Raw genomic sequence first — 25,904 nt, 5'->3', positions numbered from 1 at the left:
TTCTACAGGTCTGTTGTGTTCAAGTTGTACTTCAGTTTGTTAGGTAATTCAAAGCTGCTAGTACATCTAACACTCCCCTTCCCCCAGACTGACAATCATGCTGTCTAAATGTGTCCCCGTGCTCATTCATCCAGAGTGGGGGCACTCCAATACAGGAGGTGTGTTACTGGCCAGATCACTAGGTGAACAGAGGACAAAAAAAAAAAAAAAAAATGAACAAAAGAAAACTAATGCAACCACTACATCTAGTGATTGGTAAGCTGCAATATATTACATTATTGGTTTTGGGTTTAATCTCGCTTTAATACCAACTCTCCTTTGGTGTACAGAGAGAGAGAAACTGGTGCAGACAGATTTTGGGAAAGTGCCTTGTGTGCTTTTTAAGGCCTCATGCATACTGGATGTTGACCACTTGCCGACCAGCTCATGCCGATATACGTCGGCAAAGTGGCACGAATGCGCACAATGACGTATCTGTACGTCACTCCGTCATCGGTGGCTAGCGGGCATCTCCCCAATCAGCCTCTCTGTGCCACGATCGTGGGCCACCGGCGGACATCGAGTCCCCTGGTGGCCCGTGATCATGGCACGGAGAGGCAGAACGGGGAGATGCCTATGTAAACAAGGCATTTTCCTGTTCTGTCTAGCAACATGCCAGGGATCTACTGCTCCAAGTGATCTCTGTCATGTTCTAGTGAGCCCATCCCCCCTACAGTTAGAACACGTTGAGGGAACACACTTAACCCCTTGATCGCCCCCTAGTGTTTAACCCCTTCCCTACCAGTGACATTTACACAGTAATCAGTGCATTTTTATAGCACTGATCGTTGTATAAATGTCACTGGTCCCAAAATAGTGTCAAAAGTGTCCGATCTGTCTGCTGCAATGTCGCAGTTACAATAAAAATCGCAGATCGCCGCCATTACTAATAAAAAAAAATTTATAATAAAAATGCCATAAATCTATACCCTATTTTGTAGATACGATAACTTTTGCGCAATTGCAAAAAAGGGGCTTGGTCAGGAAGGGGGTAAAGCCTTCCGGGGCTGAAGTGGTTAAAATAACGTTATAAAAACCCCAGTAGCATTGCAGTGAGTTTTTCAACATTTAACATTTTTACAATAGCGTTTTTTTTTTTTTTGTGTGTGTGTTTATTAGCTTTTTTTAGCGTTTTTCAGCGTTAGCGTTTTTTAGCGGTTTTTATTTATTTATTTATTTTTTCAATGGATCAAAAACATTCAAAAATGCTGGTGAGCCGCTTTTCTGAGCGTTTATCTGTGCTCATCAGCTTTTTGGGACGTTAGAGCATTTTTACAGCTGAAAACAGCTAAAAAAAAATCGCCCCAGCCAAAAGCTGCTGATAACAGCCTATGTGTGCATGGACACATAGGATAACATGATGGGGAGTTAATTGATTGTAGAAAAAAACGTCTGCTGTAAAACAAAAACAGCTGCTGTAAAAACGTCCAAAAACATCCAGTGTGCATGAGGCTTTAGGCTCCATACACACTGAACGTTAAAAGAACGTTATAAAAATGCCAGTAGCTTTGCAGTGAGTCTTTCATTGTTTTTTTAAGTTTTTGCAATAGCATTTATTAGTGTTTTTCCGCGTTATCGTTTTTTTTGCGTTTATTTTTATTAAGAATTTAAAAAAAATTTTTCCAATAAATCAAAAACGTTAAAAAATGCTAGTGAGCCACGTTTTTGAGCGTTTACCAACGTTTATCAGCGTTTATGTGCGTTTAACATTTTTAAGTGTTTTTTGTGGTCAGAAAAACAGCTCCTGAACGCAATTTTTGGGCGTTCAGACAACAGCCCATGTACTCCACTGCTAATAAACGTCCAAAAAACATCCATGTGTGCATGGACACATAGGATAACACAGAGGGGAGTTTATGGGCTGTTAAAAAAAACGCCCAAAAATGTCCGTTTATGAGCTTCAGTGTGCATGGAGCCTTACAGTGCTGCTGCATGCACCAAATTTAAGTACAAGTTCTGGACAGATACATGAATTTGGCGCATTCTGCACCACTTTTAGAATGCGTGAGAGACTCTTTTGCAAAATCTGTCTGCACCTTTATGATTTCCAACGACTGACTTCTGATGTTTTTGACTAAAAAAGAAGTGAATCTTAAAACCTGTTATTCCAGAAATGGAATAAAATGACTTTTCTAGGATTCAGGTATTGATATTCATGTCTGCTGTTGATTTTATTCTAAATATTACCATTTCTTTAAATCACATAGTAAAGAGACACATGAGTGCTTACCAGTGGTTGCGGGGGCCACCATAGAAGAGGTCACAGCCATGAACCGAGTGACAGAGGGGTTTCTATAAAACATGAGCATGAAAGAAATTGTCTCAATCAGTATAAGTCAGTGATTTACTAAGATTGATGTCTCACTTGAAGGGAACTCTGTGAGGTCTGCTTGACATTGTGGGGGGGGATTTACTAAAACTGGAGCACACAGAATCTGGTGCAGCTGTGCATAGTAACAAATCAGCTTCTAACTTCAGCTTGTTCAATTTGACAATAAGCCCCCCAGTTCACATCGGCACGATTTGGCATGCGATTTGACAGGTCAAATCCTATGTTAAATTGCAGCCTTTTGCCAGCAATGGCACCGCCCAATCGGTGCGACGCCGACTTTGCGAAAAGTAATTCCTGCACTACTTTTGGCAACTTCGGGGGCGACTTCAATAGACATCTGTGCATGAATTTGCACAGGTGTCTTTCATGTCGCCCTTGAAGTTGGACTGAAATGCAGCTTTAAAACTGTGCGAGTTTAGAAGAAGTTGCACAATTTCAAAGCCGTGTTCAGTGTGAACGAGGGCTAAAACCCAGAAGCTGAATGGTTACTATGCACAAATCTCCCCCTGTGCTATTATGCTTGTAAACCTCATGAGCATTTGCACAGCGATCATTTTATGGTCCAGTTCTCATATATGGGATATATATGGGCGATTAGTTAAAGCAAAACTCTAGGCGGTAATTCCAGAACACATTTTAAGCCAGTTATTATTTCTAGCATTGTAATTTGTCTTACTATGACCTTTCTGTAATTCCCTACATAGCCGACCAAAGGAAATGAAACCAGTCTGTCTGATAGGGGTTTCCTGATTACAAGATTAGCAGGATAGAATTATGAATCCACAGTCAAGTAAAACAGTTTCTATATCTGTATTTCAACTGTGCATTAGCTTATTGTCTGGAGTCCAGCTGTATGGTAAAAAAAGTGAGTGCAGAATCCCTTATCTGTCAGTTTTTGAATTACAATGAGTATATAGCAGTGATGGCGAACCTTTGGCACTCCAGATGTTTTGGAACTACATTTCCCATGATGCTCAACTACACTGCAGAGTGCATGAACATCATGGGAAATGTAGTTCCAAAACATCTGGGGTGCCAAGGTTCACTATCACTGGTATATAGCATATATGAGCATATATACGAGCATATAAGTTTAATATTTTAGACCTAATGCACACTGAGTGTTTGCTCAGATACTGAACGCATTTTCTCCTGGCAGGAGAGAAGCAGCTTAAAAAAAACGCAGAAAATCAGAGTATTGCACATGCGTTTACTCAGGTTTGTGCATATGCCCATTAATGCATTCTGTCTGCCAGAATAATAAGTTATTCTGCCCATTAGAATACATTCACATGCAAACATGTAAATGCGCCTAGTGTTTACGCTAGTTTATGCACACTTGGCGCTTTTTCTACCCAAGAGCTTCTCTCCTGAACTCACTGGTGATGGGTCTTTTTCTGCCTGTAAATGCTCCTTTTCTAATACCTATGTGTGCATGGACACATAGGGGTTAATTTTCTAAAACCGGAGAGTGAGAAATCTGGAGCAGCTCTGCATTGTAGCCAAGCAGCTTCTCAGGCCTCATGCACACTGGACGTTTTTGGACGTTTTTACAGCAGCTGTTTTTGGCTTCAGACGTTTTTTTCTACAGTCAATAAACTCCCCATCATGTTATCCTATGTGTCCATGTACACATAGGCTGTTATCAACAGTTTTTGGATGGGGTGTTTTTTGGCTTTAAAAAAGCCCCAAATCTAGTGGGTTCTGAGAGGAGTTTTTCAGCTGTTTTCAACTGTAAAAACGCTCTAACGTCAAAAAATGCTGATAAAAGCCGATAAACGCCCAAAAATGTGGCTCACCAACGTCTTCTGACGTTTTTGATCCATTAAAAAAAAAAGCGATAAAAACCGCTTACGCGGAAAACTGCTAATAAACACTAAAAAACGCTATTGCAAAAACGTTGAAAAACGTTAAAAAACTCACTGCAAAGCTACTGGCGTTTTTATAACTTTATTTTAACGTCCAGTGTGCATGAGGCCTAAGGCTACACGGTGCAAATTTTTTTGATTACAGGCATACCCCACTTTTAAGTACACAATGGGGTTTATTTACTAAAGCTGGAAAGTGCAAAATCAGGCTCACTTCTGCTCACTTCTGTATAGAAACCAATGAGCTTCCAGGTTTTATTACTAAAGCTTAATTGAACAAGCTGGGGTTAGAAGCTCATTGGTTTCTATGCAGAATTGAGCCTGATTTTGCACTTTCCAGCTTTAGTAAATAAACCCCATTGTGTACTTAAAAGTGGGGTATGCCTGCATAGTGTTTAATCTATAATCAAACAGGTTAAAGATCATCATACATATTACAGTCTGACTGTCAGACTGTAATAAGCAGCCCATAGATAATTCAGTTTTTTTATTTGACCAGTGGATTGAACGAAAACAACTGACCCGGTTCCCCCAGCCACACATTTGAGGTGGATGAGGGAATCACTCCCGCTTAGCTATTGTATTCTGACGGCGGGGAGTCTTCCCTGTTGTCAGAATACACTGACCAGTGCTGCTAGCTATAGCCTCCAGTGCTGATCGAAAAGCCTTTATCCAGCAGGCTGGTTGTACAGAAGTTGGCTGGTAGATCGACTTCTGTACAACTACTGTTCCCATTCATGGATTGAAATTTGGCCAGTCCCAGTACTTGCTTATATTATCATAGGTTAAAGAATCAATGCCATTAGGCACATTTCTGACCCTCAGTGTACCTATATCTGTATATTTACCGATGCTCTGAAGATTCTCTGTATGCTTCTAGATTGCTGTTTGTTTTATGATTTAAATCTGTACTTATGACATACTGTATATCCTCTTTTGTATATTGTCATGATATTATGTATTTTTTTAACAAGAAATATATTATGTATTTTATATACTTTAATAAATAGTTTGTAAAGAAGAAATTTCGCTGGTCCCTGCTGAACCGTCCAAATTTTGTTACATGTATGGCCGGCTTTAATGGTGAATTTTAGTTGTCCTCCGGCAACTCCATCGATTTTTCGAATAATGCATGGCTAAAGCACTCCAGATCCCATGTTATGTGTAGGTGGGCCATAGTTTGGCATCAAGGACTATAATAAATGTCCTTCTGTGCATTAAATCTGAGATGACAATTTTTTTATTCTATTGACACATTTATAAATCTGAAATTTTCAAAAGAATGTCAAAAAAACTGCATAAGATGGTACATTTTACCATACGATGTGGGACTGTCCACCAATTACTAAATTTTGGTCAGAAGTCACTGCTTTTATTAGTTCAATCACTCAAATACCCAATGTCTGCAACCCTTTGAGATGCCTACTGGGCTACATTGACGATGAATGTCTATCCAAAAGTGTACAAACCTGTTTACGCATAGTCTTGTTTTATGCAAAGAAATCCATAACTATCCACTGGAAGTCACCGTCCTCACCCACTATAGCTTTCTGGCTTACCATCATTAACTGAGCACTTCCATTATACAAATTGACATATGAGGCCAGGGAAGCCACCGTCCTCATCCACTATAGCTTTTTGGCTTACCATCATTAAAGCGGGGGTCCACCTATCTATCATTTTTTTTTTTTTTAGTTCATTCACAAACTTTTCTTCTCAGCATTACATACTCACATATTGTGTGTAATATGTCCGCCAGTGTCAGATTTCGTCGGAAAGAATAACTTATATTATTCACTGCAGGCGGTTTCCATCTTCATTGTGGGCATTTGAAGCCCACAAGCATTTATTTCCTGGATGCGGTGAATGATGTGCTCCCAGCATTCACCGCTCGTTCCCGCACATGCTCAGTGGCATCCTGGGAAGCCTGAGACTAGCTCCCAGGAGACTGTGTGGAGTCTGGGAGAGGCTAGAAACACGCCTACTCCCACGGGAGGAGAACCAGGAAGTGCAAAGAAGAATAGAAAAATAAAAGGTAATTACGGCGATTTCAATTTTTTTTAAAGGGCATGTCAGCATCTAGGCAAGGAAGAGAATACCTACAGATATTGTTCAAAATTTGGGTGGAACCCCGCTTTAACCAAGCACTTCCATTATACAAATTGACATATGAGACAAGGGAAGTCACCGTCCTCACCCACTATAGCTTTCTGGCTTACCATCATTAACCGAGCACTTCCATTATACAAATTGACATATGAGACAAGGGAAGTCACCGTCCTCAACCACTATAGCTTTTTGGCTTACCATCATTAACCGAGCACTTCCATTATACAAATTGACATATGAGGCCAGGGAAGTCACCATCCTCAACCACTATAGCTTTCTGGCTTACCATCATTAACCGAACACTTCCATTATACAAATTGACATATGAGGCCAGGGAAGTCACCGTCCTCAACCACTATAGCTTTTTGGCTTACCATCATTAACCGAGGACTTCCATTATACAAATTGACATATGAGGCCAGTAGATGCCCCTGGAAGTTTAATAAAATCTGGTACTTATGGGTCAATTCACATCGTACTATACTGCCTACTACTTGATTCATAGGATAGGGATGTAAATTTAGACCATATCCTTTCTTATTTTTCCTTTTCTCTAACCGAAAGCCAGGGTTATGTATATTTGTTTTATTTTTCCTCACTTGAGCTACGGATGTAAAATTGTAGCTTCTGCGTTGAGATATATATGTTGACTGGATATATTGTAGATGCAACATATTGATGATTGAGCACTGTTCGCACCACTATCATTATTTATGTTTGTATGCACCTGTTGTTTGTGTACAATAAAATTACACCTTTAAAAAAAAAAAAAAAAAAAAAAAAAAGCAGCATAAAATTTATAAGTTCCACTAGTCCCTGAAGTCGAAGGTTGGAGCTGGGAATGATCGGCAACAGCATTTAGAGGTCTATTTATCCTTGTTTTCACTGAAATATCACATAACTTTCACCCAAAATTCTCATATGTTTCTAATTAAATCTTAAGTAATCTTGGGTAAGTGGTGTATAAAAACACAGATAAATAGAAACCCTTGGTAAATGTACATGCTTATGGTCCTGGATGAGCTTTGAGCACAAAACAGTAAACATTGCAAAGGGCATTATTTGCCTATACAACCAAGGAGAAATCTTACAGCATTCCAAGGATCTGCGGCTGATGAAGGAACATTCAGCTTTAGTAAATCGAGCACCAAGACGTAAAAGCTGAACGGCTTACCTTGGCTCCATTTCTTCTGTGTATACTCAGTAACAGTCAGGGGAGATTCAGTACACACAGCTGAGCAATTCGATCCTTCCTAGAAAAAAAAATATTGCAACCAGCGCAGAGACTTCATGATTACTCAGGATTAATACACAACATTCCTCCTCCAGCCTTCTGCCTCCCCCTCTCCAAACAGCTTTGTAAGTCCTTCCACAGACTACTCATGGAAAGACCTCCTGTACACTGCAAGTTGTGTATAGGTGGCACTAAAGTGAAAGCTGGTCTATTGCCCAATTGCCTTCTTTAGACACTTCCTTTATTCATACACCCATGAATCAGAAACACACGAAAGTCATGCGTCTTCTACGTATTGCATAAAAAGGGACATTCCCATGGTTCCTGCTATAATAACTCTACATAAGGACAGACATGCAGAAAGTTAAATCTTTACATACTAAGCAAATTTCAATAGGGGTATATTCAAAGCAGAAGTTGTACTTTAGACTGTAATGTGGAGCTCTGGGTGTGTCTATACACTTTTCTTGGAGGCTGAGTAATATTTACATGATTCGTTAAAGAGGTAATGTTTGTGCCAGTTCAGCTGATCTGCAAATGTTCCAAAAATCTGTTAAAACAGATCTGTAGCCAAACCTAGTTTTGCTTTGGATGGAGTGGGGAAGGGAATAACACCTCTGTAAGGTTTTCATTGCTGCTTGTGTTTCCACTTACTTACTGGTTGTCACCAGGGCAGGAAGTGGAGTAATCTCTCCTCTGGGGACATGCACAGCAATAAAACACTTCTCTTTTAAAGTGTAACTAAAGACAATTTTTTTTTTTAAGTTTTTGGATAGAGTGGAGAGGGATTAGAATGCCTGTCAGTTTTATTGCTGCCTGTGCCTATATTAGAGATATTTACCCTCCCTAAGGGGAAATCTTCAATCAGTCAATGGGGACACTAGTTCTGGTGTCCCTGGTGACACCTCTGGTTTGCCTCACTTTGAAGGGATTTCCTCTCACTTGGCTATGAGATAGGTATTGAAGGCAAATCTCTCCAATGGGAAACAGATTGCAAAAAAAATGAACTGAGATATTTAAAGCGGAAGTAAACCCATCCATAAAACAGTTTCATTTCGGGTACAAGCCAGAAATGTAACACTACCATTGGTTGTGCTCTCAACCAAACTGTCAAGCCATCCAATGACTGGTGTCAAAACTGATCACATGTGCAGCATCATGGCAGTTGTAGACTAAACAGAGGCCAAGATGGCAGCTTCCTTGGCTGAAAACTTTAGGAGGGTTTACTTACACTTTAAACCCTCCCTTACTATATCCAAAATAAAAAAAAGTTAACCTCTTCATGATGAGGGTAAAACAAATCCTAAAGTCTGCAAACAGTTTTGCAACTTTGACATGTGTTAGTAAAACTGTGCATATCACCGCAACTACTTAGTGTATTTAGGTGAATTACTGTATACCTTGTTTCTTTCAGGAGAAAGTGGCTTTCATTGGCTGGTAAATGGAAATGGAGAGCTCCAATTTTTTTTTTATTATCACAGGAAAATTGGCACAAATTAGTAAAAATATAATTTTTATTTAGTTGTACATTTCTCACTATTAGCATAACCTACCACCAAAGAAATACCCAAAATGAATTCTCTTGCTCCTCATGACCGCAGCGATAACACATATAAGTAAATTATTTGTTGTTTGTACACATAGTAGGGCCCAGAAAAAATAGTACACGTTTTGCTTTTCTTTTTTTAATCTTACCTAAAACATACTGGGGGGGGGGGATTTACTAAAACATGTGCATGGTAGCCAATCAACTTCTACCTTCGGCTTGTTCAATTAAGCTTTGTCAATAAAACTGGAAGCTGATTGGTTTCTATGCAGAGCTGCCCAAGGATAAAAACGCACCAGTTTTAGTAAATAACTCCCACTGACACTTAAACTATGTGACATTGAAACTAGTTTAAAAATTAATTTTGACTTACTTAAAATACACTGATCTTGACCTTTAAACTCGACCCTTGGCCTTGACCCTGGCCCTAACTCTAACCTTGCCACTAACCTAGATAAAACATGATCTACATATTTATTTTTCTCTTTTTTTTAGCTATTTTTTTTTTATACACATTTGTTTTTGTTTACATTTTTCTCCTCTAGCAGGAGAAAAAAATAAAATGTATGTTTATACACAGAGGTGGGCTGTACAGTGACTGATCACTGTGATAGCCAATCAGAGACTATCACAGTAATCAGTTGATCAGGAACTGGGCCTCCCAGTTCCCAATCGTTATTATGGGACCCAGGGCTGTTGGTGAGAGCCCTGTCCCTGTGCTTGGAGTGTGCTGTGCAGCTCACTCCTAGCACAAACACATGTACACATATATGCAGCCTCACGGAAAAAGACCTGCTTCAGTGAGGCCACATATATGTGTACACATGGCAGGAAGTAGCTAAGTAAAGTGGGTGGGACCATCCAGAGATTTAAATAAAACTCTGGCGTCCTGCAGATCCAGGCTAAATCCCAGGGCTCAGTACTGGAAAGCGTTCTGGCACTTGGCTCCACTAATCCCCCTGTCCCGATCCTGGGCTCCAATCCCCTTGCAGCGCAGCCAGCTCACCTCTTCTCCCTTCAGCCACTTCAACCCCACACTAGCATGCCACGACCATGTGCATTGCACTCAGTTGTGGGGCACGTACAGAGCAGCACAATTCCCATGAATGAGTTGCATTCAACAGGGGGTATAATTCATGCCGTGGCGGTGAAGTAAAGCATCGCAGCAGGTGTACATCCCCAGATGCTGCCCCTACAGCTAAAAGGGGTAGCAGATGAGGCAACCAGAGAGTGCCAGATTGTCCCACCCTGACCATCATAATTAAACGACACCCACCTTTTAACCACACCCACTTTTCACCAAGATGCACGTAGCATTCCGCAGGTCGCTGCCCCATGAAGTGTCTCTCATTTTTAACTGCAAAAGTTAAGAGGTATGCTGCTGTGAAGAATTCACATCTTTGTATTCTTCCCCAATTTAAAAAAAAACGGAGAAAGGGCCAGGGGAGCCAAAAACCATAGACCAAGCCAGATAGTCACACCACCTATCCAATAAATGTTGTGTGTGCACATATTGACCAAATCTGTAAAAAATATTGAAATAAAAAACAATGAATATCAAAAAATGACTGAAAGGTCAAAAAATTAAATGTGTTTCAAAGATAAAGGTTATGTGAATAAGTGCACCCATGGGTGTGTTTACATCTTTTATATTTTCCATTTGTTACACACACACTTTAATCTCACATATCTTACAGACACTTTACTCATTTTTTCATATAACCTTTATCTTTGAAACACATAACTATTTTTGACCTTTCAGTCATTTTTGATAGTCACTGTTTTTTATTTCAATATTTTTTTACAGATTTGGTCAATATGTGCACACACAATATTTATTGGATAGGTGATGTGACTATCTGGGTTTGTCCGTGGCTGTCATAATTGGGCCTTATTTACGGGTTACTCTGTAAGTACTTTTCAGTAGACAGTTGTCTCTGATATTTCTTCTTTTTTTATTAGAAGGTTACATATACTAATAGTTACTTTATTTTGAATTTTGAGTAAATACGTGCATCTCACCCCTGATGAATGGCAGGAAGCCAAGAAATGCATCAGATTTGAAACTAAGGGTGCCCAGCCAAGCTTGTTTTAATCATGAATTTCAATAACATTATTTTTCTTTGTCTGTATTTGTATCGTATGATTTATGTATTTTTTGATTTGCAAATGTATTGATTTATGCATTTGTTTGTAACATATATATTAATCATGTCCTTTGATTTGTTTTCATCAAATTTATTATTATTATTATAAAAATTATATCAATCTTCTATGATTATATATGTATTATATTTTATTTATTTATGCTTTAAAAATAATGGACTACACTTAGGGGTTAATGATAGTAAATAAATTTAAAATTTAGTTAATTCATTCATACATATTATCACTACCCACAATGACATGTTTCATGCAAAGTCTCATTTCTATTTCCTAGGCCAATGTGTATTCTTCTACATATTTTTGGTAAAAAAACAAACAAATTGCAATAAGGCTATATTGATTGGTTTGCGCAAAAGTTATTGCGTCTACAAAATAGGGGATAGATTTATGGCATTTTTATTATTATTTTTTTTTTATTAGTAATGGCAGCGATCTGCGATTTTTATCATGACTGTGACATTGTGGCGGACAGAACGGACACTTTTGACACTATTTTGGGACCATTGGCATTTATACAGTGATCAGTGCTATAAAAATGCACTGATTACTGTGTAAATGTCACTGGCAGGGAAGGGGTTAAACACTAGGGGGCGATCAAGGGGTTAAGTGTGTTCCCTCAGCATGTTCTAACTGTAGGGGGGGATGGGCTCACTAGAACATGATAGAGATCACTGCTCTTGATCACTGGGAGCAGTAGATCCCTGTCATGTTGCTAGAATGTGCGCCACCGGTGGACATCGAGTCTGCGGGACCCCTGGGCACGCAAACGCAGTGGGCGCGCGCACTAGCCGCGGATGACGCAACAACTTATGGGTACGTTTTGCGCACCCGTGCCACTTTGTGGACGTGTATCGGCGTGAGCAGGCCGCCAAGTGGTTAAAGCAGAACTTTAGACGAAAAAACCAAGATGAAATTATTTATATATATATATATATATATATATATATATATATATATATATACACATATACACATATATACAGTGGGGACGGAAAGTATTCAGACCCCCTTAAATTTTTCACTCTGTTATATTGCAGCCATTTGCTAAAATCATTTAAGTTCATTTTTTTTCCTCATTAATGTACACACAGCACCCCATATTGACAGAAAAACACAGAATTGTTGACATTTTTGCAGATTTATTAAAAAAGAAAAACTGAAATATCACATGGTCCTAAGTATTCAGACCCTTTGCTGTGACACTCATATATTTAACTCAGGTGCTGTCCATTTCTTCTGATCATCCTTGAGATGGTTCTACACCTTCATTTGAGTCCAGCTGTGTTTGATTATACTGATTGGACTTGAGTAGGAAAGCCACACACCTGTCTATATAAGATATGCACCTCACAGTGCATGTCAGAGCAAATAAGAATCATGAGGTCAAAGGAACTGCCTGAAGAGCTCAGAGACAGAATTGTGGCAAGGCACAGATCTGGCCAAAGGTTACAAAAAAACTTCTGCTGCACTTAAGGTTCCTAAGAGCACAATGGCCTCCATAATCCTTAAATGGAAGAAGTTTGGAACGACCAGAACCCTTCCTAGAGCTATCGGGGGAGAAGAGCCTTGGTGAGAGAGGTAAAGAAGAACCCAAAGATCACTGTGGCTGAGCTCCAGAGATGCAGTCTGGAGATGGGAGAAAGTTGTAGAAAGTCAACCAACACTGCAGCCCTCCACCAGTCGGGGCTTTATGGCAGAGTGGCCCGACGGAAGCCTCTCCTCAGTGCAAGACACATGAAAGCCCGCATGGAGTTTGCTAAAAAACACCTGAAGGACTCCAAGATGGTGAGAAATAAGATTCTTTGGTCTGATGAGACCAAGATATAACTTTTTGGGCTTAATTCTAAGCATTATGTGTGGAGAAAACCAGGCACTGCTCATCATCTGTCCAATACAGTCCCAACAGTGAAGCATGGTGGCGGCAGCATCTTACTGTGGGGGTGTTTTTCAGCTGCAGGGACAGGAAGACTGGTTGCAATTGAGGGAAAGATGAATGCAGCCAAATACAGAGATATCCTGGACGAAAACCTTCTCCAGAGTGCTCAGGACCTCAGACTGGGCCGAAGGTTTACCTTCATACAAGACAATGACCCTAAGCACACAGCTAAAATAACGAAGGAGTGGCTTCACAACAACTCTGTGACTGTTCTTGAATGTCCCAGCCAGAGCCCTGACTTAACCCCAATTGAGCATCTCTAGAGAGACCTAAAAATGGCTGTCCACCAACGTTTATCATCCAACCTGACAGAACTGGAGAGGATCTGCAAGGAGGAATGGCCAATGGCAGAACTTGTTGCATCTTTCCCCAAAAGACTCATGGCTGTATTAGATCAAAAGGGTGCTTCTACTAAATACTGAGCAAAGGGTCTGAATACTTAGGACCATGTGATATTTCAGTTTTTCTTTTTTAATAAATCTGCAAAAATGTCAACAATTCTGTGTTTTTCTGTCAATATGGGGTGCTGTGTGTACATTAATGAGGAAAAAAATGAACTTAAATGATTTTAGCAAATGGCAGCAATATAACAAAGAGTGAAATATTTAAGGGGTTCTGAATACTTTCCGTCCCCTCTGTGTATATATATATATATATATATATATATATATATATATATATATATATATATATATATATATATATATATATATATATATATATATACACACACACACACACACACAGCAAAATTATAAATGCAACACTTTTGTGTCTGCCCCTATTTATCATGAGCTGAACTTAATGATATACAACTTTTTCTATGTACGCAAAAGGCCTATTTCTCTCAATTATTGTTTACAAATCTGTCTAAATCTGTGTTAGTGAGCACTTCATCCATCTACCTCACAGGTGTGGCATATTAAGTTGCTGATTAGACAGCATGATTATTGCACAGGTGTGCCTTAGGCTGGCCACAATAAAAGGCCACTCTAAAATGTGCAGTTTTATGACAGAGCACAATGCCACAGATGTTGCAAGTGTTGAGGGAGCGTGCAATTGGCATGCCGACTGCAGGAATGTCCACCAGAGCTGTTGCCCTTAAATTGAATGTTCATTTCTCTACCATGATGTCAGGGCTGGGCTCAGCCCTTCCTTCTCAAAGCTGGCCGTTCAGCTGTTGGCTAATTGCCAGCTCCTATCTCTCCACCGTGACTCACCTGTTGATGATATCCTGCTCGTCAGTCTTGCCCACTTAGGCTGTCCAGTCCAGATGATCTCTGCCTTCACCTTGGTCACATCTCTAGAGACTATCTTCTGTGTTCCTGTTAAAGACTTGCTTGGCTGACATTCCTTCTGGCTCCAGATCCTGCTTGCTGTTCTACTACGATCAGCTGTCAGCCAATGACAGCTGATCACATGATCAAAACAAAAGCTCTGTGATCGTTTTTTTTTCTCCTCACGCTGACAGGGCGAGGAGAAAAAAAAGCCGATCACCGGCTTATCAGCAAGGGAAATCGGTCCCAAAGAGGAAGAGGCAATTCTGCCTCATATGTGCCACAAGTACCCCCTGCCAGTGCCACCTGCCATTGCCACCTGACAGTGCCCACAATGCCCACCAGTGCCACCTATCAATGCCCATGAGTGCCACCTATCAATGCCTACAAGTGCCACCTATTAATGCCCACCAGTGGTGCCAATCAGTGCCACCTAGCAGTGCTGCCTATCAGTGTAACCGATCAGTGCCCATTATTGCCACCCATCAGTACCCATCAGTGTACATCAATGAAGGAGAAATATTACCCTTTTTAAAATTTTATAACAAAATATATAAAAAATTTTTTTTTTATTTGGTCTTTTTACATTTTTTTAACAAAAAATAAAAACCGCAGAGGTGATCAAATACCACCAAAAGAAAGCTCTATTTGTGGGAAAAAAATGATAAAAATTTCATTTGGGTACAGTGTTGTATGACCGTGCAATTGTCATTCAAGTGCGACAGCACTGAAAGCTGAAAATTGGTCTGGATAGGAGGGGGGTTTAAGTGCCCAGTAAGCAAGTGGTTAAACAAGTGTGATTTAACTGTACTGCTGTCTCAGTCTGATTCATGGTTTCTGACACATAAGCTGTCTCCAAAGGCATTTCAGAGAATTTGGCAGTACATTCAACCGACCTCACAACTGCAGACTAAATGTAACCACACCAGCCCAGGACCTCCACATCCAGCATCTTCACCTCCAAGATCGTCTGAGACCAGCCACCCGGACAGTTGCTGCAACAATCGGTTTGCATAACCAAAGAATTTCTGCACAAACTGTCAGAAACTGTCTCAGGGACACTCATCAGCATGCTCGTCGTCCTCATCGGGGTCTTGGCCTGACTGCAGTTCGTCGTCATAACCGACTTGAGTGGGCAAATGCTCACATTCAATGGTGTCTGGCAATTTGGAGAGGTGTTCTCTTCACAGATGAATTCCGGTTTTCACTGTATAGGGCAGATGGCAGACAGTGTGTATGGCGTTGTGTGGGTGAGCGGTTTGCTGATGTCAATATTGTGGATCGAGTGGCCCATGGTGGCAGTGGAGTTATGGTACGGGCAGGCGTATGATATGGACAACGAACACGGCTGCATTTTAGAGATGGCATTTTGAATACACAGAAATACCATGATGAGATCCTGAGGCCCATTGTTGTGCCATTCATGCATGATTATCACCTCATTTTGCAGCACAATAATGCACGGCCCCATATGGCAAGGATCTGTATACAATTCCTGGAACCTGAAAACATCCCAGTTCTTGCATGGCCAGCATACTCACCGGCAGTGGCGGCTGCTGCTCAAATTTTTTTTTTTTGGGGGGGGGGGTATGGGAGCGCAAACAAACTGAAATATTCAGAAAAATACTTAAAAAAAAACATCAATTGCAGCCTCACTGTGTCTCTCAAATTCAGCCACTTTGCCCATCAAAGGCAGCCACTGTGCTATCAAATGCAGCCACTGTGCCCATCAAATGCAGCCACTGTGCCCATCAAATACAGCTACTGTGCCCATCATATGCAGCCATTGGACCCAGCGAATATAGCCACTGTGCCCATCATATGCAGCCACCGTGCCCAGCAAATACAGCCACTGTGCCCATCATATGCAGCCACTGTGCCCATCAAATGAAGCCACTGTTCCCATCAAATACAGCCACTGTGCCCATCAAATACAGCCACTGTAACCATCAAATGCAGCCACTGTGCCCATCAATTACAGCCACTTTGCCATTAAATGCAGCCCCTGTGCCCATCATACGCAGCCATTGTGCCCATTATATGCAGCCACTGTGCCCATCATATGCAGCCACTGAGTCATCAAATACGGGCACTGTGCCATCAAATGCAACCACTGTGCCCATCATATGCAGCCACTGGGCCCATCAAATGTAGCCCCTGTGTCCATCAAATGTAGCCACTGTGTCCATCATATGCAGACACTGTGCCCAACATATGCAGCCACTGTGCCCACCAAATACAGCCACTGTGCCCATCATGTGCAGCCACTGTGCCCACCAAATATAGTCACTGTGCCCACCAAATACAGTCACTGTGCCCACCAAATACAGTCACTGTGCCCATCATGTGCAGCCATTGTGCCCACTGACAGGCTCCTCTCCAAGTGCACCAGAGCGGCAGCGGAGGTATCCTTCCTTCAGTCCAGCGTGTGTCTTCTCCGCTCCTCTTCCTAAGTGCCAGGCATCCAATAGGGTGGCCTGGTGCTTTGGCCAATCAGGAAACAGGTCTGACGCCCTGCCTCTTGATTCGCGGGAAGGAAGGTTAGTGTGAAAATAGCGAAAGTTAATTCACTATAGTCACACAATTGGGTGGGATCAGGGCACACTCTCTGTGTGCCCCGACTCTGCCTCTGGCTCTAATCAGGTGCCTCTGGGTCTAATCAGGTGCTTCAAAAAGTACCACCCCGCCATAGGAATCCCTGCGTCCTGAAAGGGGCCGAGCGCATGGATGGGGGGGGGGAGGGGCGTCGACCGTGTGCCCACAATGCACGGGCTGCCACTGCTCACTGGATATGTCACCTATTGAGCATGTTTGGGATGCTCTGGATCGGCGTATACGACAGCGTGTTCCAGTTCCTGCCAATATCCAACAACTTTGCACATCCATTGAAGAGGAATGGACCAACATTCCATAGGCCACAATCAACAACCTGATCAACTCTATGTGAAGGAGATGTGTTGCACTGCGTGAGGCATATGGTGGTCACACCACATACTGACTGGTTTTCCGACCCCCCAATACAGTAAAACTGCACATTTTAGAGTGGCCTTATATTGTGACCAGCCTAAGGCACACCTGTGCAATAATCATGCTGTCTAATCAGCATCTTGATATGCCACACCTGTGAGGTGGATGGATTATCTTGGCAAAGGAGAAGTGCTCACTAACACAGATTTAGACAGATTTGTAAACAATATTTGAGAGAAATAGGCCTTTTGTGTACATAGAAAAAGTCATAGATCTTTAAGTTCAGTTCATGATAAATAGGGGCAAACACAAGTACTGCGTTTATAATTTTGCTCAGTGTATATATATTCCAAATATATGCACTGCAGTGTTTTTTTCTGCCACTAAATGTTCTCAGTCTGATGGCCAGCATCTTTCAAACCACCTCCTCAGGTCATCCTGGACCCTCCCCAGCCAGTGAAAAAAGCAAACACAATGATGAGTTCATCTCTCTGTCACTCTGCTTTCTCCTTCTATCAGCATGCCTCAAGTCAGCACATAAACTGACTGGCTCCTTGTACTGCTTCTTCCTCTCAAACTCCAGCCCTGTTCTACAGGCACAACAAGAGGCTGATAACAGTTAAAATTCAGATACTTGCATTGCTTACATTTAATCATTTTTTGAATGTATTAATGATTACAGTGCTGCTTTGTAAAATGTGTGTCTTTTATATTTGCATAGTCTTTAGATTTAAAGCAGAACTAAAGGCATAACTTTTTTTTGTCACTTTGGGTAGTATAAGGGAGGGTGAGATGTTTTACCATCCCTGCCCCCATTGGGTAGATTTCCCTTCACCTCCTGTTTTAAGTCAAAATAGAAAGTGAGAGGAAATCTCTGTAAATATAGAGATTTACTGGTTGTCATCATGGTCACCAAAATTAGTGTCTCCATAGGTGCATTCCACCTCTATTCCTTTTTTTAGTGACAACCCAAAATGTTGGATTTTCTTTCACTTCTTGCTAATAACTGTAAACAGGACAGATAGAGAGGGTGAATCTCTCCAACGGGGCCACAGACTAATAAAAATCTCACAGATGTTGTATTCCCTCTCTACTCTATCTAAAACTAAAGTTAACGTTTTGCTTTAGTTATACTTTATGGTAATGTGTATCACAAGTAACTATTGACAAAAAGAGTTCTCATGATATGATGTTAATATCACTAGAAACATGTGTCAGAAATCAGTGCGATGGTATGTGAAGCATCTAAGCTGCTCTGAAGGTTATCAGATAACCGAGAAACATATGTTTTATATAGCAACTGTAATGTTGTATATTGCATTGCACAATCTGTTAAAGACACCTACAACGTGTTACTGTATGCACAGCCTCATATACAGGTATCAGAACATAACAGCATACCTCCCAACTGTCCCTGATTTCGAGGGACTGTCCCTGATTTGGAACAATGTCCCTCTTTCCTCCTCATTTGTCCCTCATTTTGATCTTTCCAATGGGCAGGGGCGGTTTAGGAGTGCTGTATACACCTCTCCCAAACCACCCCCAAGAAACTGCCTGCAGGACTTTTTGTAACGTCCCGCAAGTGCACCGCCCCGGTGTGGAAGCACTCGGGCTTTCACATTAGGGCAGAATGGGAGGCAGTTTTCAGGTGCTTTACAGTCGCTATTTCTAGCCCTAAAACGCCTGAAAATTGCTTTCAGCGTGAAAGGGGTCTAAGGGGTTTATTTACTAAAACTGGAGAGCGCAAAATCTGCTGCAGCTGTGCATGGTAGGCAATCAGCTTCTAGTTTCAGCTTGTTCAATTTAAGGGGAAGTCCACCCTAATGCCGTGTACACATGGGTGGATTTTTCGACCAGACTGGTCTGACGGAACGAATCCGTCAGACAATCCGACCGTGTGTGGGCTTCATCGGACCTTCAGCAGACTTTTTTGGTCGAGCATCAGACGGACTTTAGATTTGGAACATGTTTCAAATCTTTCCGACAGGTTCGAGCCCGGTCGAAAAATCTGCTTGTCTGTATGCTAGTCCAACTGACGAAAACCGACGCTAGGGCAGCTATTGGCTACTGGCTATGAACTTCCTTATTTTAGTCCAGGTGTACGTCATCACATACGAATCCGTCGGACTTTGGTGTGATCGTGTGTAGGCAAGTCTGTTCATTCGAAAGTCCGTTGGAAGTCCATCAAAAGTCCGTCGGAAAGACCGTCGAACCTTTGATGCTGAAAAGTCCGCCCTTGTGTACACGCCATTAACACTAAAATCTGTAAATCTACAGGTATCCACGATCTAAGACTAACCTATCTAGCCCTGTAAAGAAGAAAATCGGTATACATACCTTTTCTGAAGCCGCTCCGCTCCGGTCCCATGCTGAGCTGTCAGCAGCGATTTTGCTGTGGAGGCGGGTGCAGAGAAGGCAGCCGACAACGGAAGCCCCATAGTAACTTTATGGGTGACGTCACTTCCCATTCATTTACCAGTCATGTCAGCTGTCTCCTCTGCAGAGCTTTCCGCTGCTGGAGACTGGACCAGAGCGACTTAAAAAAAGGCATGTCTAGCGATTTCTTCTTTACAGGGCTAGATAGGTTAGTCTTAGATCGTGGATGCCTGTAGATGTACAGATTTTAGTGTTAGGATGGACTTACACATTAAGCTTTGACAAAAAAAACAAACCTGGAAGCTGATTGGTTTCTATGCAGAGCTGCACCAGATTTTGCACTCTCCAGTTTAAGTAAATCAACCCCAAAGTTTATGTAAACCCTAACAGTGAGCTCTCTTATTTTCTCTTTTTGGTCTGCTAAGTATACCAGTACAAGCATAATGTTACATACTGTATGTTTAATAAGTAGTGCAAAAAATACTTGTTGATCCTACAAGAAATCCTTTGAGCGCCTGTCTGTAGTGAGCTCACAATGCAACACTGAAATCCCCTAAAACATTATCAGGCATGCCTGAGTTCTCTATGTTCTCTATCTCTCTATAACCACTACAGAGGAGGTTTAGTATTGTCTACAAGAGTCAGCTGTATAGACTGATCTTCACTTCTTCATTCTGAAATGTTCTAACACCCTGTTAAAGAGGAGCTCCATGCTCCTACAGAAAAAATTAAAAGTCAGCAGCTATCAGGTTCTGCTGTCGCCATCTCCACTAAGAGAAATCGGCAGTGAACCCTTGCAGCTTCAGATCCGATACTCTACTGCGCATGCGCGAAGCGTGCTGCACTTACTCGTTGGGCCAGCTGTGGGGGAAGGAGGAGGGGACCAAACTTTTGGCAAACTCAGCTGGAAGTGGGAATGGGTACCTGTCAAAAACAGATATCGGCTCCTCCCCAAAAGGTGCCAAATGTGGCAACAGAGGGAGGAAGAGGCAGACAAGCAGAGTTTCACCTTTTGGGTGGAGCTCTGCTTTAAAGCAAAGGTTTAAAGCAGAGGTTCCGCCCACTGCTAAAAAAATTAAAAGCCAGCAGCTACATATACTGCAGCTGCTGGCTTTTAATAATAGGACCCTTACTTGTCCTGGAGTCCAGTGATGTCGGCACAGCAGCTGATTGTTCCATCAGCTGACGGGTGCTGACGTCGCCATTGTGGGTAAGAGAACCCAGCAGTGTAGCCTTATGGCTTTGCGCCGGGAACCCTACTGAGCATACGCGAGGCTCCGTTCCTCTCTCCTACTGGCCCAGCGACAGGGGAAGGAAGAGGAGGGAGCCGAGCGGTGACCTCAATGACCGCAGCCCTGGCTCCCGGAAGTGGGGACAGGATACCTGTCAAAGGCAGGTATCCACAACCCCCCACCCCCCCCCTGAAAGGTGCCAAATGTGGCACTGGAGGGGGGGAGGAGACAAATGAGCGGAAGTTCCACTTTTGGGTGGAACTCCGCTTTAAGGAATATTTCCAGGAAAGTATACATGTTATGGTTATATCCACAAAACAAATCCTTCATGTCCATTCTACATGTATTCAATTTTAAAAGAAATTAAATGTGTGCTTTATTTCAAAATAATGATGGTATTATTAAAGCTCCAACATTACATCTCAAAAATGTATTTTTCGATTTCTTTTAAATTTCAATTGCCTCATTATCATGGAAACCAATGTGTAACTGTGTAAAACCAAAACCATAATGTCATGCTCATATTGACGAGAAATATTTGCAAAAGGAGATGGTTTTAGAAAAAGTGGTCATAAAGCAACTTCATTGCTTGAAATGATAGGCTCATTTTTTTAACCCCTTTAGAGCCGGTTTCTGCCGGCCCTTTAAGGTGCTTAGTATGCTGGGAGGCAGGGTGGGGCTTATGGTCATGCGACTGCCACGGCAGTTACATGATCAAAAAAGCTCCTGATCACAAGCTGTGAATGGAAGCTTTCCAATAGCCGCCGGTGACTGTGCTGGGAGCGGCACAGCTATACTGCTTCTATTGCCTGCAAATGTGGCCACTTGGTGCCAGGGCCGAACCTCCAAGAGGCTGCATATTTGTGCATGCTCCACTCCAAGGAGTTTTTAACCTCCCAGAGGACAGTAAGAAAATATCTGCAGTCATAAGGGTTGCTTTTGCATGTGCGTTTTTGCACATAGAAGTTTTTTGATTAGTTTGAAAAATCTCAATGCAAATAAATGACAATCTTTTCCTCTAGATGGGTGTTACAGTGCCACTATCAAACAAATTAAAGCAAGTCCTATCAGCCCAATGGAGGTGTTGTAGGGTTGGCAGGAGTCGCTCTGCTCATTCTCATTGAGATAGCTGCCCATCTATGCCCACCTTAAAGACAGCGATGTCCATAGGACTGGAAAAATATAACATCCCATATTAATTACTTTAATATTGGCTTCTCTTGTGCCTTGTTATGATTTCCTTGATCTACAACTACAGACCATTGTGGGCTCCAAAGCATGGTACAGGAAGAAATGATTAGTGTGAAGCGCTACCCCCGCAGGAGCCACTGGTAAATATGAGTATCTCTCACCCTGCACAGTCAGACACACAGAATTCTCTACACACACTGAAGTCACGAATCAGTCCTTGCAGCTTGTTTTTGTATTTTATTAGGGGAGTTGAACTTGGATAGTGTATTATGGAATGCGCACTTGATCGGCACAGGAAGAATTCTTAAGGGACACAAACTATATACACACAGTATATACACTTACACTATACACTTCTCCTTCTACCTCCAGCACAATCTTGCTTGTAGAACTACATCTCCCAGGACCAGCTAGCACTACAAGGATGATCCAACATAGTCTCAGTTAGATCCGTAGCAAATACCCTTTGCAGGTAGGGACCGCGGGTCCCTTTGGTAGTGTAGCAGAAAAGAAGTCCCAGTGCTTAGCTGTCCTATTCCTGTGGCTACTGGTCTCAGCACCACCTCTTCTGGCACTGCCAGCCCACCTGGCTGCAGCTGCCCCTTTCACTAGCCCTCCTGGCTTAGACTTTACAGTCCTCCCAGACTGACTCTGCATCCATCCCAGCCTGCTTGCACCCAGCTCCTTCAGGCATGCCTCTCAGTCTTCTGACTGTGCACTCACCAGCCCACCTAATTGTCTTCCTCCCTGGAGATTTTCCCGGCAGTGTCCTCCTGCTGTCCTCTCCTTGCTCCCATGCCTCCTGTTCAGGAGCCCGCTGTGCGTCTTGAACAGGAATCCCTTCCTTACCCAAGTTCAACCCTCCCCCTCCCCCAAACTAGGGGGTTACTCACAAAGGCCTTCAACAGCCTAACACCCGAACTCCCTTCCCTAGCTGGGCTGACCCAGAGTATTTGAGGGGGCCTACCCCCTGTCAACCCATCTGTTGGGGATTGGTCAGGGCCCTCAGAACACTCCAGACAGCTCCGCCTTACTTCCCCTCCCATTCTTCTAGAAGTCTCCAGTGAGTTCTAGAAGTGGGGGGGGGGCTTAGTGATGCTGTCTGTGAGTCATCCAGCCCTTCATGTGTCTCTGCCAACCCAGGAAAAAACACACAGGCTTGGCTGCCAGCCAAGCCTGCACACAATTATCTATGCTCAAACAAAAAACCTTAACTATAGCACTCTAGCAATGCTAGGGGGTGCTACACTTATATGTACTTTAGCGTAGACCTTCACCCAGGAAGGTAAGGGCAACTAACCTCCTCCCTCCACCCCCTCTCTAACACATTTGCAGCTGCTCCCACTTCCTCAGCCCATTGCTAGCCACCTTCTCCTTCCACCCATAGCCTTCAGGGACATGTCACACCTCCAAGGAGGTTGCAGGACCAGCCTACCTGCACTGCCATGTCTCAAGCAAGAGCAGCAGGGAGCCAGCTTTGAGACATCATAAAGTTACAGCCGGGTTCCTAAGTCCAAAATGGCAGGTTTAGAGAGCTGAAGCCCAGCAAAGAATCAGCTGTGGGGAGAACAGTACTGGACTCCAGGGGCGTTGCTAGGTCTACAAAAGATCTGGGGTTAGAGCCCATACCAGTAAGGTAAAGATTATATTAAAATATATTTTTTATTATATTACATATACTATCATTACATCAGGGTCCCTTCCCCTACATCAGGCTCCCCAGAGAGCTTCCCCTTTACATCAGGGTCCCCAGAGAGCTTCCCCCTTACATCAAGGTCCCCAGAGAGCCTCCCTCTTACATCAGAGTCCACAGAGAGCCTCCCCACTTACATCAGGGTCCCAAGAGAGCCTCCCTCTTACATCAGAGTCCCCAGAGAGTCTCCCCCTTGCATCAAGGTCCCCAGAGAGCCTCCCCCACTTACATCAGGGTCCCCAGAGAGCCCCTCCTTACCTCAGAGTCCCCAGAGAGCTCCCCCTTGCATCAGGGTCCTCAGAGAGCCCCCCACTTACATCAGGGTCCCCAAAGAGCCCCCCTTACTTTAGGGTCCCCAGAGAGCCTCCCCCTTACATCAGGGTCCCCGGAGAGCCCCCCCTCCCTACATCAGGGTCGACAGAGAACCCCTTCCTTACATAAGGGTCCCCAAAGAGCCCTTTCCCTACATCAGGCTCCGCAGAGAGCCCCTACTTACATCAGGGTCCCCAGAGAGCCTCCCCCTTGTATCAGGGTCCCCAGAGAGGCCTCCCTTACATAAGGGTCCCAGAGAGCCCCTCCTTACCTCAGAGTCCCCAGAGAGACCCCCTTGCATCAGGGTCCCCAGAGAGCCTCCCCCTTGCATCAGGGTCCCCAGAGAGGCCTCCCTTGCATCAGGGTCCCCAGAGAGCCTCCCCATTGCATCTGGGTCCCCAGAGAGCCTCCCCACTTACATCAGGGTCCTCAGAGAGCCTCCCCCACTTACATCAGCGTCCCCAGAGAGCCTCCCCCTTGCATCAGTGTCCCCAGAGAGCCTCCCCCACTTACATCAGGGTCCCCAGTGAGCTCCTTCCTTACACCAGGGTCCACAGAGAGCCGTCCCCTTACATCAGGGTGCCCAGAGAGCCTCCCCCTTGTATCAGGGTCCCCAGAGAGGCCCCCCTTGCATCAGGGTCCCCAGAGAGCCCCCCCTTACATCAGGGTCCCCAGAGAGCCCCTCCTTACATCAGAGTCCCCAGAGAGCCTCCCCTTACTTTAGGGTCCCCAGAAAGCCTTCCCCACTTACATTAGGGTCCCCAGAGAGCCCTTCCTTACCTCAGAGACCACAGAGAGGCCCCCTTGCATCAGGGTTCCCAGAGAGACCCCTACATCAGGGTCCCCAGAGAGCCTTCCTCTTACATCAGGGTCCCCAGAGAGCCCCTTCCTTACCTCATGGTTCCCAGAGAGCCCCTTTCTTACCTCAGGGTTCCCAGAGAGCCCCTTCCTTACATCAGGGTTCCCAGAGAGCCCCTTGCTTACATCATTGTCCCCAGGTACCCCCTATTTACATCAGGTTCCTCAGTGAGCTCCTTCCTTACACCAGGGTCCACAGAGAGCCGTCCCCTTACATCAGGGTGCCCAGAGAGCCTCCCCCTTGTATCAGGGTCCCCAGAGAGGCCCCCCTTGCATCAGGGTCCCCAGAGAGCCCCCCCTTACATCAGGGTCCCCAGAGAGCCCCTCCTTACATCAGAGTCCCCAGAGAGCCTCCCCTTACATTAGGGTCCCCAGAAAGCCTCCCCCACTTACATTAGGGTCCCCAGAGAGCCCCTCCTTACCTCAGGGTTCCCAGGGAGCTTCCCTTGCATCAGGGTCCCCAGAGAGCCCCCCACTTGCATAGGGTCCCCAAAGAGCCCCCCTTACTTTAGGGTCCCCAGAGAGCCTCCCCCTTACATCAGGGTCCCCAGAGATCCCCCTTACATCAGGGTTCCCAGAGAGCCCCTCCTTACCTCAGAGTCCCCAGAGAGACCCCCTTGCATCAGGGTCCCCAGAGAGCCTCCCCCTTGTATCAGGGTCCCTAGAGAGGCCTCCCTTGCATCAGGGTCCCCAGAGAGCCTCCCATTGCATCTGGGTCCCCAGAGACCCTCCCATTGCATCTGGGTCCCCAGAGAGCCTCCCCACTTA

General features: G+C 43.7%; 1 protein-coding gene across 2 annotated transcripts in view; it reads right to left on the bottom strand.

Moving 5' to 3' along the window:
* Positions 1-25,904, bottom strand: part of GPR35 (G protein-coupled receptor 35) — a 156,878-nt gene that overhangs the window by 6,439 nt on the left and 124,535 nt on the right. Inside the window, exons 4-5 of one of the 2 annotated variants that reach the window (XM_073625846.1) lie at positions 7,523-7,601; positions 2,270-2,331 (exon numbers count right to left, since the gene is read on the bottom strand). In XM_073625846.1, the coding sequence (XP_073481947.1) occupies positions 2,270-2,331; positions 7,523-7,533 (73 nt within the window). In that variant the 5' untranslated portion in view covers positions 7,534-7,601. Of the gene's footprint in view, positions 1-2,269; positions 2,332-7,522; positions 7,823-25,904 lie in introns of those variants that run through there. The other variant, XM_073625845.1, reaches the window with a different exon arrangement.

This window comes from Aquarana catesbeiana, linkage group LG04, assembly GCF_042186555.1.
Source record: "Aquarana catesbeiana isolate 2022-GZ linkage group LG04, ASM4218655v1, whole genome shotgun sequence".
In the NCBI taxonomy this organism is placed as follows: domain Eukaryota; kingdom Metazoa; phylum Chordata; class Amphibia; order Anura; family Ranidae; genus Aquarana; species Aquarana catesbeiana.
The sequence above is the reverse complement of the archived record's forward strand: the minus strand, read 5'-3'. Positions and strand labels throughout refer to the sequence as shown.